At 46.5% G+C, this 16,304-nt stretch overlaps 1 protein-coding gene across 3 annotated transcripts in view; it reads right to left on the minus strand.

Moving 5' to 3' along the window:
• The window catches only part of IGF2BP1 (insulin like growth factor 2 mRNA binding protein 1), a 101,913-nt gene extending 86,997 nt beyond the window's left edge, over positions 1-14,916 (minus strand). For all 3 annotated transcript variants that reach the window (XM_015409234.1, XM_015409231.1, XM_015409232.1), the window contains exons 1-2: positions 14,742-14,916; positions 13,125-13,185 (exon numbers count right to left, since the gene is read on the minus strand). In XM_015409234.1, coding sequence (XP_015264720.1) covers positions 13,125-13,185; positions 14,742-14,916 — 236 coding nt within the window. The remainder of the gene's footprint in view (positions 1-13,124; positions 13,186-14,741) is intronic.
• Between the last annotated feature and the right edge of the window lie 1,388 nt (positions 14,917-16,304).

Raw genomic sequence — 16,304 nt, forward strand, 5'->3', positions numbered from 1 at the left:
ACAGTGGGACTGTGAGACTTACTCCACGGCTTGGGAGCCACCTGTGGCTCTTCTGAGCACCACTCCCCAATGTAGCACACCGCGGGGTGGGTTGGTTTTACTCCCCTTTCTGTGCAGCCAGCTTTCTCTCCTCCAGGCACTTCGGCAATCTCACTTTCTTGCCTGAGCTGCTGTGCCTCATACTGAGGACGGTGGGAGAAGACAAAGAGGGAAGCCCCTTCCCACATTCCAAATACAAAAGAGCTGGCTAAGGTTCAACAGTGGTGATGCAAGACAACCCCACAGAGGTTCTGCTGATAATTGAAAAGGTTAGAGCTATATATATATATAATCAGGGCTATTTTGGGGCAGGAACGCACAGGAACGGAGTTCCGGCTGGCTCCTGAGTTGGCCACACCCAGCAGGGACTCATTAGCATAATAGGTCACACCCAATAGCAGAAACTCATTAGGATTGGCTACATTAGGGGTGTGTGGCCTAACATGCAAAGGAGTTCCTGCTACAAAAAAAGGCCCTGGGTTTTGACAACAAACAAGGTCAACAGAATAAGAAGGGAAAGGTGGGTGTGGCTGGATGACCACACTTCTGGTAACATGGGGGTGTGGCCTAATGTGCTAATGAGTGGTGCGGTCAGGGGTGTGGCCTAATATGCTAATGAGTTTTGCTGTTGGGTGTGGCTTATTGTGCTAATGAGTTCCTGCTGGGCTTTTTCTACAAAAAGAGCCCTGTATAATATAAATAGTTATACCAGGGGTCCCCAGCATGGTGCCCAAGAGCACCAAGGCACCCGCCAACACCTTTTCTGGTGCCTGTCAAGTGTTTTTAGGAAGTGTTTGGGGCCAGGTAGAAGAAGAGAAGAGAGTGGATTTATCCCCCCCCTTCACATGGCGTCTCAGAGCAGCTTACGTTCTCCCTTCCTTTCCTCTCCCCACAACAGACACCCTGTGAGGTAGGTGGGGGCTGAGAGAGCTCTGAGAGAACTGCTCTTGAGAGAACAGCTCTGAGAGAACTTGTGACTGACCCAAGGTCACCCCAGCAGCTGCATGCGGAGGAGTAGGGAATCAAACCCGGTTCTCCCAGATTGGAGTCCATACTCTTAACCACTACACCAAACTGGCACCAAACAGGTAGGGGTTTTGCCCAGTAAGGCTTCTGATTAACTACTGGAGATCTGATTGGCTGTGCAGATTTTTTTAAATGTTGCTTTGGCAGCAGCTGCCACCACGCTACAAGGATTGACACTGTGTGACTGAAGTTAAGCTGCGGCAGCCATTTTGTGGCTGGCTCTGCCTCCTGCGGCAGCCATTTTGTTGCTGTGCCGACCATGCTGTGTCAGAATTACAAAAGTATCCACTGGCTCTAAAAGGTTGGGACCCCTAAATAATATCATGTACGGATGTGTCTGGTGGAGTGGTGCAAAGAGCACACAGCAGTCGTGTGGCTTTTCTGCTTGATACAAACTGTGATGGTAACTGCAAGCCACAGTGTAAGTACCATGTACTAGGAGGTCCACAGGATCACACACTTCTTCTCCCCACTCCCTCTGTACATGGCTCAGAGCTTGATCTCTTTCAAGTTTGCAACAAACCGTATGTGGAATGTCACAGCCCACAGGCCCAGGGAAGCCATCAGGGCAGACCCAGGGCCAATGGAAGTGAATTGGCCTGGAGAGGGACTCCATTTTACAGGGCACAAGTGCCTGATAGGGGGCCTACACAAAAGGGGGCATAAGATGACCTTGGCGGTAGTTGGGAGATGTCTGGATAACTTAAAAGAGCTTGTTGCTGATGGGACAGGGAAAAGGCCCAATGAGGACATCCTGAAGGAAGCTGCATCACAGGGATAGAGCAACAATGGGAAACCTAGGAGTAACCCTCACAGCAATTTGTTTGGGGGACTCTGAAGGCACAGAGGAGTGATGCAAAGCTACCCCTATAAGGGAGCTAAGCAACTAGAAAGACCAGAAATGGACATTGATGAGGTAATCATGAGTTTTTCTTTGTAAACTGGGCTTGAGTTGCCCAGTTGGCTTAGAACCCACAGCCAGGACTATGTCCTCTGAGGCCATGGATTACCCCAGACTTTTGTGAATTGCATCTGAATTCAGGCAATAAGACCTGCCACGTTCAATGGGATATTACAGCCTGATCAGGGATGGTTTCTGGTAATTTTCCTGTTTGTGTTTACAATAAATGCTCTTTGAGACAGAGAAATGTTGTTCCTGTCTTATAGATGCGGAACAGAACATGAGAAATAGCGACTCGCATAAGGCTATGCAATGAGATTTCTCAGGACACCTTATATCGTACAGATACATATCCACATTTTTTTCATTACGTCAAATTCGGCATGGGCAGATACTGGCAGTGGAGGTGAATGTGCTGAAACTAGTGGAGGGTTCAACTTGACCGGATTACAACAGAATACTATTTCAGTGTGTCCCGGGACCATCCTGGACTCATCGCGGGCCCCCCCCCACCTCTTGGTCCTGCGGCAACAGGAGCCCATCCCGGGGCACTTACCAGCAGCGGCGACAGCGCGGGACGGAGAGGGAGCCCAGCGGAGACCGGCGCCAGAGGAGCCCTAGGACGCGTTGTCAGAACGACAAGTGGAGAGGTTGGAGGCCCGTCGGTCAGGAGATGCGGCAGGTGGGCGGGGCCTGCCCAGACAAGCCGTGGCCCAAGGAGTCGAGCTGCGGCGGCCAGGGGCCGAGCCAAGGGCCAACGGAAGAGAGGGCATCAACCCGGAGGCAGCCCCAGGAACCTGGAGCAGGAAGCCGCCGGCACAGGGGTGGGGCCAGCTCCGGGTGGGTCGGCGTCACTCCCTTTAGAGGAGGGCGTGCCTGCCAATGAGGGGCAGAGCGGGGAACAGAGGAGAGCTGCCAGAAGGAGACAGAGAGAGTGACAGGGAGAGAAAGCACAGAGAGAAGGACAAAGCAGAGGCATAGCAGCCAACCCTCCGAGGGGCCAAGAGTGGTGACGTAAGCACTCTGACTGGTGCCCCTGGTCTGAGGCCCTCCTTCCTCTCTGCAACCTGAACGCCTTTCCTTGGGTCTCCTCCATGCGCCCCTCCCCCGCAGCTGGCACGGATCTTCTCCTGCTTCAACTTACGGCCTCTGGTGGACTCTAGACACCACGGCTACAGGCGGGAGACACCCCCCACACACACAGAGCAGGAAGGGCGTGACACAGTGACTGATGCCAGCACCGAGTCCCTGCTTAATGGAGCTCCTGGTGCAGAATCTGGACTTCCCGAGAGTGAGCCCAGCTTCCCCAAACATCTCCCAGAACCCACCAAACCTCAGGGAGCCACTGTGACCCACCTGTAAGGGCCGATGCTCCTAAAGTAAGGAAGGGAAGCACCAGACGCATCAGCGAAAAGCAGCTGTGCTCAGGATCAGCCGCAACAGCATCCTGGCTGGAGGAGCATGGTGATGTCATCAACTGGTGCCACAGGAGCAGTGCCAGCCAGGGGTAGGCTCCTGGAGGAATGGCTGACCTTGGAGCAGAGCCCAACAGCGGTTCTTTCCTCCCAGCCAGGACTAACCTAGAGGCAGACTCAGATGGAGGCGCAACTAGGGAGATTCAGGGGTGAGGCAGAAGGCCAGGCACACCATGGCCCCGGGGACTAAGGGGCCAATAGGAGAGGGATGGCAGGGAGGACTGTTGCTGGAGCACAAGCCAGTTGGGAGAGCTGCGCTGCCCCTAGATAGATGGGAGAGGGGAAGACCCAGCACACTGGTGGGTGACAGAGGTGGGGCAATCTGGGTTAAAAGGGAGGCTCCAGGAACAGGCCAGGGAGGAAGTTGCTGGCCAGCCCACAGGAAGCCCCAAAGGCTGGGTCCAGCTGGGAGGAGGAGGAGCAAAATTAAGCAAGACTGCAACCGCCAACTGACGTCACCTGAGCAGGCGGAGCTTCATGTCCAGCTTATGTTCTACGTGATGCTTTCGTCACACACATACACTGGACTAGCTGGAAAAACCGGATGAACAAAAAACCACCAGAAAAATAAAGTTCTTTGAGAATTTTCAACCCGGACAAAATATTTTGTGTGACTCCATACTTAATTGCAGTCCAGGGAAAGGCATGCCTCATTCCCACTGAAACAATTGGGTCTTATTAAGTCCACTTAAGTACTTAACTGTGGGTTTAAATCCCACAGATTTAAATAGGGTCCGACATGCCTAACTTCCTCTGGATGCGCCCGTCTGACAGCAGAGGCAATAAACAGATTTAAATCCTAGTATTAGTTAATTGGATTGTGGATCTGGCTGAACCATAGAAATTCTGGGGCAGTCTAGTCCCACTTAATCAGGAGACCAGTGTATGCTTTAACACATCAAAACAGCTTTAAAGCCTCCAAGAAACCTATCCTTTTAAAGGGGAAAATGTTACAAAGAATTCTGCCTGAAGAGGAGGTGCTCTTCACCAAACAGGATAGGTCTCCTAAATGTCCTCTTTTTCTGATATGCCATGGAAGTAAGAGAGAGAACTGCAGGATTTCCTCACATATAAAGCCACTGGCCTCTCCCCTTGGCCTCCCCAAAATAAGCTTGTCGTAATATTAGTGAGCGATGCAGGACTCCTAAAGCAACTTCTGACAGATAATGGAGTTTTCAACATGGGGACAGTCTTGTTGTATGGTTTCCCTGTTGCTTCAGAGACTGCTGATCCAGCACAGCAGCAGCAGAGCTTCCACAGGGCAGGTTTCCACATGTTTTCCCTGTACCCGCCACCACTAGTGGCTTTTCCATTTTTTTTTTCTAACCAGCAATTGAATTGTCATTATAGCAAACTTCTCGCCCTTTCGTTGCGGATAAGAAGGTAGGCATATATCCACAACAAAAGGGGCTAGAGACATATTACTTTTTTTTAAATGGAAGGTGAGAATTCAACCTGGCAGAAGGATTGTCGTAATGCTGTAACAAAACGCAATGGGTTATTTTTTAAAAACACCCTTCAGTGGTGGGGGGAAATGGCTGCAGCAGGGAACTGGAGCAAGGAAAATGGCACCAATGAGGGGGAACTGGGAAGATCTGGGCTTTCCCGTCCACACGGGTGCCACCCCAGCTTTACTGCGATCTTTCCCAAAACAGCTGCTCACTTTTTCCTGGGAGATGCATAGATGTCCAGATACCTTTTTAAATTGGGATTTGCATAAATAGATGCTATTAATTCTGCAGCACGGTAGGGAAGGACTGTTATTGGCTTCCTTTAATGGAAGGAGGGAGGAAGGATTTACTATGTTCTGTTCTCCAGTTGGAATATTTTTATTCAAAATCACAGAAGACACACTGAAAACAAAGACTAAAAATCTGAAATTTCCCGTCCCTAAAGGTGGCCCCTGTCTGTTCCACTAGTTAGGGCCCCGGTCACACCGGGGGCGGGGGGAAGCACAGCCAAAGTGCGGGTTTTCTGAGCCACAGCAAAATAGACGCGCAGCGGTGGGATCAGACAGATTCCCCGATCTAGTCCCCAAAGGTGGCCCCTGTCTATTCCACTAGTTAGGGCCCCGGTCACACTGGGGGCAGGGGGAAGCACGGCCAAAGTGCAGGTTTTCTGAGCCACAGCAAAATAGACGCGCAGCGGTGGGATCAGACAGATTCCCCGATCTGTTGCTCCCCGGCACGATCAGATGCCGGGGGGGGGAGCCACGGGACAGAGAGCGAGGCAGCCGGCGGCGCATGTGCACGCATGCGCAGTTTGGCCGGGAGCCTTGAATGCTGCGGAAGACGGGCGCGCCGGCGATCCCACGGCCACCCTAGCTGCGGAGCTTCAGGTAGGTAGTACTCTTTTCTAGGTTTTTTTTAATGCGCGTTTCCCCCCGGAAAGGACAGATCGGGGACGGGTGCGCTCCGCTTCCCAGGTGTTGCGGTGTGATCGCGCCCGTTTGATGTGCCCCCGATCCGTCCCTCTTGTGGGGCAAAACCTCCCGTGTGGCCGGGGCCCAGGTCTTGAGGCCCTTAAAGATCCTGAGAATGCCATACTCTGCCAAGTTCCAAATAACAGCAGCACAACCAAGGGGCCCTGAGGCATGCCTTTCTTACACAGCAAGCACGACTCTGCATTGAAAATTACACCTGAAACTGCAGGGAGTTTCAAAAGTCTGAGGATACGGCACTCAGATCAACTCCTCAACAAGAAAGAAGCAAAAATTCCACTGCTCCAGGTTTTACTGAAGCGACTTCTTTGGACACTGAGGCTGCAATCACACACACTAAGCAATGCACTTTCAATCCACTTTCAGTGCTCTTTCTAACTGGATTTTACTCTGTGAACTAGCAAAATCCAGTTGGAAAGTGCGTTGGAAGTGGACTGAAAGTGCATTATTTAGTGTGTGTGATCGCAGCCTGACTTTACCATTTCTGCTTCCTTCATTTTCAGAGATTCCTTGGCCCCGGTCACACTGGAGGCTTTGATCCGTGAGAGGGACGGATCAGAGGCGCATCAAGCAGGCGCGATCACACCGCAACATCTGGGAAGCGGCATGCACCCGTCCCCGGTCCGTCTCTTCTGGCCAAAGATGCGGATCAAAAAAAACCCTACAAAACACTACTACTTACCAGAAAATCCGCGGCAGGGGCAACGTGGGATCGCCGGCACGCCCGTCTCCGGCAGCATGTGAGGCCCCCTGCCAAAAAAAAGCCGCACTTCAGCCGTACCTGTCCCTCCAGTGTGACTGGGGCCCTTCCTTTCTTTCTCAGAGGCCACTTCTTCCATTCCAGATCAGAGGTATACAAGTAAGACCACAGATAGCCACCTAACTAAATTTGGTGTTCAGCTAAAAGCCCTCTACAACCAAGAAACAACCTTTCTGTTTCAAAAACCTTCACCATCCGAGCAAACCTCTGTACTTAGAAAGGCATAGGCTGCGGTCACGCGACGGAAGATAAGGCGGATTTTCCGGGCACGATCTCACCGCCAAATCTGGGAAGCGTAGAGCTCCCGTGGCGAACCCGAGGCTTCCCTCCGAAGATGCGCGGTTAAAAACTAGTACCTCGGAGGTACTAGTTTCCGGAAACCGCGGGGCAAGGGCGGGCGTCTGATCGTGTTTCCGGTGGCATCCGGCGCCCGCCCATGCCCCATTGAGAAAAGTTTTTTTTTCTCCCAAAGTCTCCAGGGATGCGCACAAGCACCCAACGGGGCATGCACATACTTCAGGTTAAAAAAACCCACACAACCTCGTTTGCCGTGCCGCGCCGCTTCTTTGGCGCATCGTGTGATCGGCACCTCCCCCCTAACCACGGGACCTCGACGGGACCGTGAGGGGACGCCTGATTGCGCAGTTGCGCGTTATTTCACTGCAGGGCAAACAGCCACGCCTCCCCCCCCCCCACGATAGCCGGCCCGTGTGACTGGGGCCATTATTTAGTTTAGGATTGCATCGCATCAAGCCATCCTTTGCTCATCATTCAGTTAACCACAGAGAAGTCAGTTTCAGGTGTGTAGCCGTACTGGTCTGCAGCAGAAGAGCTGGATTCGAGTCCAGCAGCACCTTAGAGACCAAGGATTTCCAGGGTATAAGCTTCTGAGAGTCAACACTCCCTTCGTCAGACTCTAAAAAGCTTATATCATGGAAACTGTGTTGGTCTTTAAGGTGCTGCTGGACTGGAGTCTTGCTTTCCAAAGAGAAGTGAGGCTGCTTTAACCTAAGTTAACACTTCCAGAATATGATATCCATTTCACCTCTAAGTCAAATGAGAACCAGTTTGGTGTAGTGGTTAAGTGCGCGGACTCTAATCTGGGAGAACTGGGGTTGATTCCCCACTCCTTCACTTGTACCTGCTGGATGACCTTGGGCAAGCCATAGTTCTGGCACAGCAGTTCTTGGAAAAGAGCAGTTTCTGTCAGAGCTCTCTCAGCCCCACCTACCTCACAGGGTGTCTGTTGTGGGGAGGGGAAGGGAAAGGAGATTGTAAACCGCTCTGAGACTCCTTTGGGTAGTGACGGGCGGGTTATAAATCCAATCTCTTCTTCTTCATCTTGTGCAGCCCAAGCTAGCAAGAAATTCTCAATTTTCTCACCAACATCTCTTAACAGAATAACAACAACAACAGACTTCAATAATAAAAGCAAAACTTTTAAAAATTCTTCCAAGGGAAAGAAGTTCATTAAACCAGCAAGTGGCTGGGGTGTCTAGCAGTGTAATCCTGACTTCAGTGGGTTCAGAAGGGTGTAACTCTGTGCTGTTATTAGCGACCAGAGGTTTATTCTGTCTCGATTCTTGGTCTTTCTAATTCTGAACCCATGTTACTTTTCAACAGTCACTCCTGTTTTCCAAATTTGTTGGTACAATTCTGGAAAACATCAAGTGGAGAAGATCTGCGTTTCTTCTAAAGGGGGAAGTCATTTATTATTTCAAATTTGTTTCACCACTAACCTAAAACAGATACCGGTTCTGTTTTAGTCCCATTACAAATCCTTTTTCTTCATATTAGAGAAGAAACTCGCTTTTTTTAACCAGAAGGAAAACTGTAAAACCCCAACAGTCTACAGCTGCCTGCTATTCCTCTCATCAAATTAAAGTTATAGGTACTAGAAAGGTAGGAAGATCTGCAGTAAATGTCTCTCAAACTCAGCACCGGGACCAGAAAAATATGCGTGGGAGCCAGCTTTCTTACTCAGTCTTGCCCAGCTGTCCTCTTTACTTCAGCCCCTGTCCCCCATTGCTTTCGTCCATGCAGGTCCCATGATCCTCAGCACAGACTTTTTGAGTGGTCCAAGAAGACCTCCCCTTTCCTTTTCACCAGCAGAAAAGCTGATGGGACCCAACTCTGTGTCTCCAAGTAATTCAGAATGTCTAAATAACCATTTCCACCTTGCAAGTGGACATTTATCTTATCCCAAAGAAACACAACATGTAGTTTCCACATGTAGATCTCTTCGATCTATGCTCTATCAATGCATGCAAGATGTGATACGCTCCCCCTTACGGCTCTCCCTGTCAAAACCTATAATAAAATGGAGCCCAATTCTGAGCACATATATTCAGAAGTAAGTCTCACTCACGTAGGTACGTGCAGGATTGCACCAGTCTGACTGTTTGATAAGGACTATTTGACTTTTTGTCATTGTTGATGATAAGATGGGACAACACTTTAGGCTTATATCTGTCTGTAAACAGTTTTCCGCTGACATTGCCATTCTCTGGACTGGGAAACAGGTCTGCATTTTGATTTGAATACAGTTATTGCAAAAGTACTTGAAGCCTACTGAAAAACAACAACCTTTGCTGCCCCTAATACTGTTTTTCTCTTACAAGATTACTCTTACACCTTTAAAAGTTCACAAGACATTTTGATTGCCTGTACCCCCACCACCACCACCAATACTGAACAGTATTATCCACCAAGGACTTCTGCAGAAAGTAATACAGAGCCACTACAAAATAATGATAAGCCAAATATATTTAAAGTGAAAGCTTTTAGCATGATTCCAATATCTCAATCTTTTTGCTGCGAATAATAGGATACTTTTTGCTCGGAAATCAGCACCGAGGATTCTGTAAGTTCTTCCTATCAAGCTATTTTAATGTGTTTTCATTTTGATCAATGTAGTGGAAAAACCTGAGAGCATTACTACACACACAGATATCATCAGGTCTCTTTGAGCAGTTGGTGTGACCTAGGAAGCACAGTTCATGAGCCACTAAGCCAATCACAACCCAACAAACATCCCAATATGGCAGCCCAGAAAGGGCTTGGTGTTTCTCCTGAGGTTGTCTGATATTATAAAACCAGAAAGGAGAGATTTGTCAAACCACAAGACATAGCTGGTGTACTGGCTTGGTAGATCATAAGACATGCAGGACCATTATAAAGTGACTGTTTCTAACAGGGGCATCCAAAATATTTGCACCTATACTGACCAGCATGCTAGTTGCACAAAATGTATTTAACCAATGTGATCATAATTCCACAGAAATTAGTACCAACACCGCCACCACCCATAATTAACAGGCAGGCTACGTCTGTGGCAAACAAAAACTCTGATCTCTACCTGTGGATAACTTGCTTTAAAATCGCCATATGCAATGACCCCCAGATTTGCTGGAATTTTGGCCAGTGAAGTATAATCAGTTTCCTCAGTTACCAAACTTCATTCCCCTTCAGGCTAGTCACTTCCAGTCTTCATATTTGGAATGTTTGCTTGATGGATTCACTTTAATTTTTTCCCTCCTCTCTCTATTACCCATCCACGTTTTGCCTCTCCCCCCCCCAACAATTTCATTCACTTCAATCTCTGCATTCTCAAACAACCCACCCTGCCCCTCCACACTTCTTAAAACATTCTTGAGCCTTTAAAACATATTCAGGGTTGTTTTAGTTAACCCCTTTTCCTCACAGAAAGACCTTCTCTGACTTTTGGAGAAATAAGTGTACGTTTTCCCCTACGCCCTCTAAAAATAAATGTCTCACTAGGCACACTTAACACCAAACGTATAAGGTATTATTTTGCTCAGTCTACACATTCCTGTTTTGTAGGATCAGGCAATAGATCCTTCTGAGTATGTTCCTTTGAAATCAATGGGACTACTTAAGAGCATTAAGGTAAAAGGGGGAAATGATCACAGCAAAAGAAAAAAATGACATATCACTTTACCATTAAATCATTTGTATGCAATTCAATTTTTTTTGAAGTAGAGAATCACCCACATAAACATTGCATTTACTTAAAAGAAACTAAGACACAAGTCAATGCTTACTTGTTGAGTCTCAAACTTTATTTAATAACAGAAGATACTGTAGGAATCTGATCATTCATGAAAATGAACTTCAAAGTGAAATATTAAAACCATTCCCCAGTTCTGGTAGAAATCACCCCCCCCCCATCTACTCCATAGCTCTTCTACAGGACTTTATGCATCTGTTTTTATTCTTTTTTAAACCAGTCAAATGGAGGGATGATACTACAATTTATGAATGGTAGATGTGCCATATCAAAGACATTAGAATCCTATTTCTTAAAAAAAAAATTCTATCCATCTTACAGGGCATTCTTTTTAATTTCCAGTTAGCGAGGTTCAACCAGTGAGTCAGTCTTGATATTTATTTTATTTTATTAAATAAGCCCAGTGTGATTTTTTTAAAAATCTCTGAAAAGGACTCAGATTCATTTTCACAGCGTTTTATTTTTTAAAAATGACAACCTTCACAGGCATGGTAGGGCAGAAAGGGTGCCTCTGACAACCCACATGTTACTGAGACTCTGCTAATCATATTTAATTAACTAGTTCCTTCACTGTGCATAGGAAAAAAATAACAGAAGAATGAAGTCCTGCAACCAGAACGCGCACACTTCAAAATACAACCCTACACAATCTTGTACTTTAATCTACAAGAGAATGGGAAAGATCTACCATGAACCACAGGCTATGCTTTCTTCTTCTAACAACTTGCCAAAAAAGATTCCACTTAGTCTCCCCTGCTATCACAAGCAAGAAAATGAACCCCTCCAAAATTTCCATTGGAAAATGATTAAAGTTAACTTCATCACACATCCCTGAGAACATGGTTAAAAAAATGTATCTTCAGTGAATCTACAAATAAAATCCTTGGTATGCATCTAGTGATGTCACCTCAATGCTTTTAAGGAAGACTTTGAAAAACTCCCAACATGGCCTCCGTGACGATAAAGAAGACTGAAGTTGCAGACACATGGAGCAGATCAGACTGATAAAGAGTTCTAGGAATATGTTTGGTTATCTTGATTGCTCCTAAAAGGTGTTATGCGAAGTCTCCTAGCAGGTATTATCTCTCTAGTTTATAGATTTAACCACAATATGCTTGAATTACACACACACACACACACACACACACAGTTTAAGTGATTAATCAGTTTCTTAAGGAAAATCTAAACTTGGTAATCTCTGAAAAATCGACTACGTCCAACACAATTGCTGCTAACAAAAATGGTTCTGTCCCTCTTTCCCGCCCCCAGCCACCAATCCCCTCCCCCTCTCCCCCAGTATTTATTATGCTTTGTTTCATTCTGGAATTACCTTCCCAACAATTTTTTTTTCTTCCAATAGTCACTGAAAGCCTCTGCTACTATTTCTCCAAAGCCCTGTTGCAAACCCTATTGATCAAACATTACATAAGACCTCTCTGCCTGTTGCTACAAATAAAAAGAAATTATCCAATAGATTCTGGGATCTTTCCAATCCATAGAGGGAGCTGCAGGAAGCCATTCATAAAAAAATATTCTAGCCTCCATCAGCATATTTGGCTTTAAAAGTTTGAAAGTCCAAGAGACCCAACACACAAGGGAAGGAGTGGTTGTGTTTATCACACAAACATACAAATAATATATCTAGCTACAGCAAATAGTAACTCCATTTTACCACAGTTTTTTAAACATCTATCTACAAAACAACAGGGGGGGAAGGCCATGTTCACACTACATTCTGATAGCACAGTGTCTTGTGAATTTTGTGTCCAGTTTCTGGATTTCTCATGAATGAAGAGTTATTGTAACTTTTCTGTAAAGGATGGTGCTACATCATGCCTACCCAAAACTGCCAAACAGAATCTAGGCAACCCAAATTTTGAACAAAGACCAAGAAGACATGAAATATGGAAACACTTCTTGAAAGCATGGTGGGATAAACTCTCCACAAAAATGCATAGTTTTAAAATATTCCCTACAGCAGCAGTAACAAATGAAAAACCAATACATTCTTTTCTACTTCATGAATCTGGACTAGAAGTTTCCTTCTCAGTGCATTTTAGAAAGAAAATTAAAACACAACAAAGATAAGGATTTTTTTAAGCCTTCTCACACACCAAGGCTTCTTCAAGTAGACTTGGTCGTATAGGGAATGGCACCACACTACATACGGCATACAACCTCCTGCCACCAAATTCTCACTAGCTAAACCACTGAACACTACTAATTCTTATGTTATAACTTCCAAAGTAACTTTACAGAGAAATGTACAAGAAGGCCATTAGAGATGATTCCAAGAGCTACCTTCTGTGGAAAACTTCAAATATACTCTAGACCGAGACCTGCCTGCCCACATTCGTGACTTTAAAAAACAAAAAAAACAAAAAAGACAACCTTTTTTTCAGCCATTTCTCTTCACCATGGACAAACTTAAAGAAATTAAACCACTGGATTACCTTTGCTTTTTAGGTACTGAATGTTCAATCTCTAGATGTTTTCCAAGCAGCTCCACTTTGCCTAAAAACACAAGTGTCTTCTTTTAAAAAAAAGTAGTAAAAGAATCTGGACACCATTCTCATATACAAATTAACTTCTGCTTAAACGCCTCTCATTTTAATTCATGTTTATTAGATTTCAGATGGAATTCACCAATAAATCACACTGCTTATTTATTTATTTTTTTCTTTTCCTTTTTGTAATGTTTTTTCATAAACAATGGAAGACACCAAGCCTTTTTGAGGGCCATTCTTTTTAGCAGATTTAGCTGATTTCATATTTGGGTACTACAAGATGGGGGTACAACAGAAGGAAGACAAAAAGAAGAATTTTGAGGCCTCGTCTTTCTGGTTTCATTCCACCGCCCCACCCCCAACTTGCTTGCTTTTCAGTGTATTCCTGTTTGGTTTTTACAGAAAATCAATGCAGACTCTTCAGTTGAGAAGAAGGACTGTGACACTAGGAAAAGAGAAGAATCTAATTTTGGTTGAGTTCATTTTCAGTAAGGGGCCAAGGAGGTTTGTTCTCAGCAAAAGTCAATTTCAGCTTTGCTGTTGAGTTTCCTCTCTCTCTGGGCAGCATGGCGACATCCGCGCAAATTATGCACATCACATGCCCCAAGGGGAAAAAAAAAACAGTTTAAAATCAAAATGGCCAAAGTCCAAGATCTCCTTCCTTCCTGTCCAGATCTCTCTTTTAGAGCCCCTTTTGCCATCTCCCCCAAACACCAGACACTCTCAAAGCCCCCCTCCTCCCAATACAGCATTTTGGTTGTATGGAAAATCCTGAATGGCCTTACAAGATGGGCAAGGGGGGTTGTGAGAAGGGATTATTAGACCCTGGGTAAATGAGGGTCACTTTTCCCCCCTCTGCCATCTCTGGATTCATTTCTTGGGGGGGTTCAAGCTGAAGGAGCTTGCTAAGAGGGCAGAAGAGACTTTCTGGCCTTCCTTTTTCCCCAATGTTTATATTGCTTGGAGAAGATTTACCAATTTCTTTTAACAAGGAGGGACTTACATAATATATAGGGACCAAAAATAAGAGTCAAACAAGGGCCATTAGGACGAATTCTTGATAGGATAGAGTATCATGGATCTTTCAAAAATAAATATATGTGTAGGAAGGGCCCTCTGCAAACCGAATGCAAACAGATGGGAAATCTTAGGCCTTGCGTGTTATTTATTAATTTGGCGTGGAGGACACACACATCTACAGATCTAGATTCCAGGTCCAGGATCTGTGGCAGAACGAGGGGGGGGTGGAGGAAAATCAAGTGGGGGGCTTCTCAGTTGTGTAGGGTGGGAGTCGGAAACGAAAGTGAACTTTCATTGATGACAGAGAAAGAAACAGGGCGGAAGAAGCAGGCACGAGTGTAACTGAACGTCGCATCTTTACAAACCACGTTCTTTGCAAAATATATATACGGGTGGGGTGTCTTTTTTCCAATTGAATGTGTTTTGGAGGGGGTGCGTTTTTTCTTGTTGTTGTTTTTTTCCTGCAAAAATCCCACGGCTGTAAGAGAAGGGCTGGGTTGTGTGAGAGAGGTGGAGAGAGAGAAAGAGATCCATTTGGCTTACCCGAAAAAGTTTCGATGGCTTTCATGGCCCATTGGTCATCAGGGCAATCGACAAAGGCGTAGCCAGATTTCACCAAGAACTGGCCACTGAAGGAGATTTTGTGATCGTTGAAGACTTTCTCCAGATCCGCCGGAGTCACGTTCTCGTTGAGGTTTCCAATGTACAGCTTGTTCATGGCTGATGCGTTCTGCACAAAATGTTGGGTAGGACCGAAAGGGAGGGAGGTGGGAGGGGAAAAAATATATCTCACGCACACCGGGTGGGAAAGGAGGGTGGTGATGATGGGGAGGGGGGGAGTGCGGAAACTTTGGAAATAGCCCCCTTTTGTATCTTTTTTAAAAAAATTCCTCCCACTACCCTCTTACCAAAAAAAAAAAAAAAAGTTTCTTATTCAGTCTTGGTGGCCCGGCAAGTAGGAAAAGCCAGTTATTTGGGGTTGTGGGAAGGAAAGGAGGGGGGAGAATTTGAGAGGAAAGAAAAAGGGGGGGAGAAAATGTTCCCTGTTTGGCAGAGTCAGTAGGGTGGAGGGGATGCAACTTGGAATGGCTGGCTTGGGGAAAAAAATGGCTCTCTTTTTTTTTTCCAGCGACCCCCCCCCCTCCTCCTTTTGAGTCGCAACTCATGTGTCACACACATACACACACACCCAGGACGTCTCCGAGGCTGCCTTCTAGCCCCGCCCCTAAATAAAATCGACCTGGAAAAATGAGTGAAAATGTTTGCAAGAGGAAACCACGTGGTGGAGCCCCAAAAGGACCACCCCTCCAAGGGGAGGGGCACACACACGCTCTCATGTGCAGGGGGAAGGCAGCCTGGGTTGCTGTTTTTGAAAACTGCAACTACTATTTTATTTACGTTTTTCCCTTGCTTCCGGGGGGTGGGGGTGGGGGTGGACACCACTTTGCAATCCGGTGCATCAGCAGCATAGTTGCAGTTCTGGTTTTCCGTGCACACTGATTCCTGAAACTAGTACGCTACACACCCAACCACCACCGTCTCCAATCCCCTCCTCCTTCCCACCCCTCCCCCCATGAGCTCCTTAGAGTTTGAATGAGATTTTTCTGGGGGTAAACTTAATCAAAAGGGACCTTGGGGGGGGAGAGAAAGGAGCAAGTCGGTTGTGTGCTTGTTGAGACCGAAAGTTTTGCACTTTACTCCATTTGCAGAATGGGGGGGGGGAGGATCGTGTAATATGGAAACGTGAGGTGGGTGGGATAAAAGGCGAGGAATTATTGCAATGTAATAGGGGAGTGGGTGGCAGGGAGGGGGGCTTGAGGATGGACGAGAGCCATATTGGATCTGCTTGGTTTGCGCAGTTATGAAGACGTCGGAGGGAATCTCCCAAAACTAAGAATATTTGTGATACCTAGGCGCGCGCGCACCATCTACTTTAAATCTGTTTCCAATGGAACAGTTCTTCCTGCAAGCCACTGCGCTTCCCAGCAAAGAAACCACCAGAAAAGTGTGAAGGCTTTTTTAAAACAGTCATTTTGCGGTGCGCTGAAGAATGGGAGTGCAATGCAAATACATGGGGGGGGGGGGCCGGGGGGGGGGGGTTCATCC

This window comes from Gekko japonicus, unplaced genomic scaffold, assembly GCF_001447785.1.
Source record: "Gekko japonicus isolate JY-2015 unplaced genomic scaffold, Gekko_japonicus_V1.1 scaffold240, whole genome shotgun sequence".
NCBI classification, from domain to species: Eukaryota; Metazoa; Chordata; class Lepidosauria; order Squamata; family Gekkonidae; genus Gekko; species Gekko japonicus.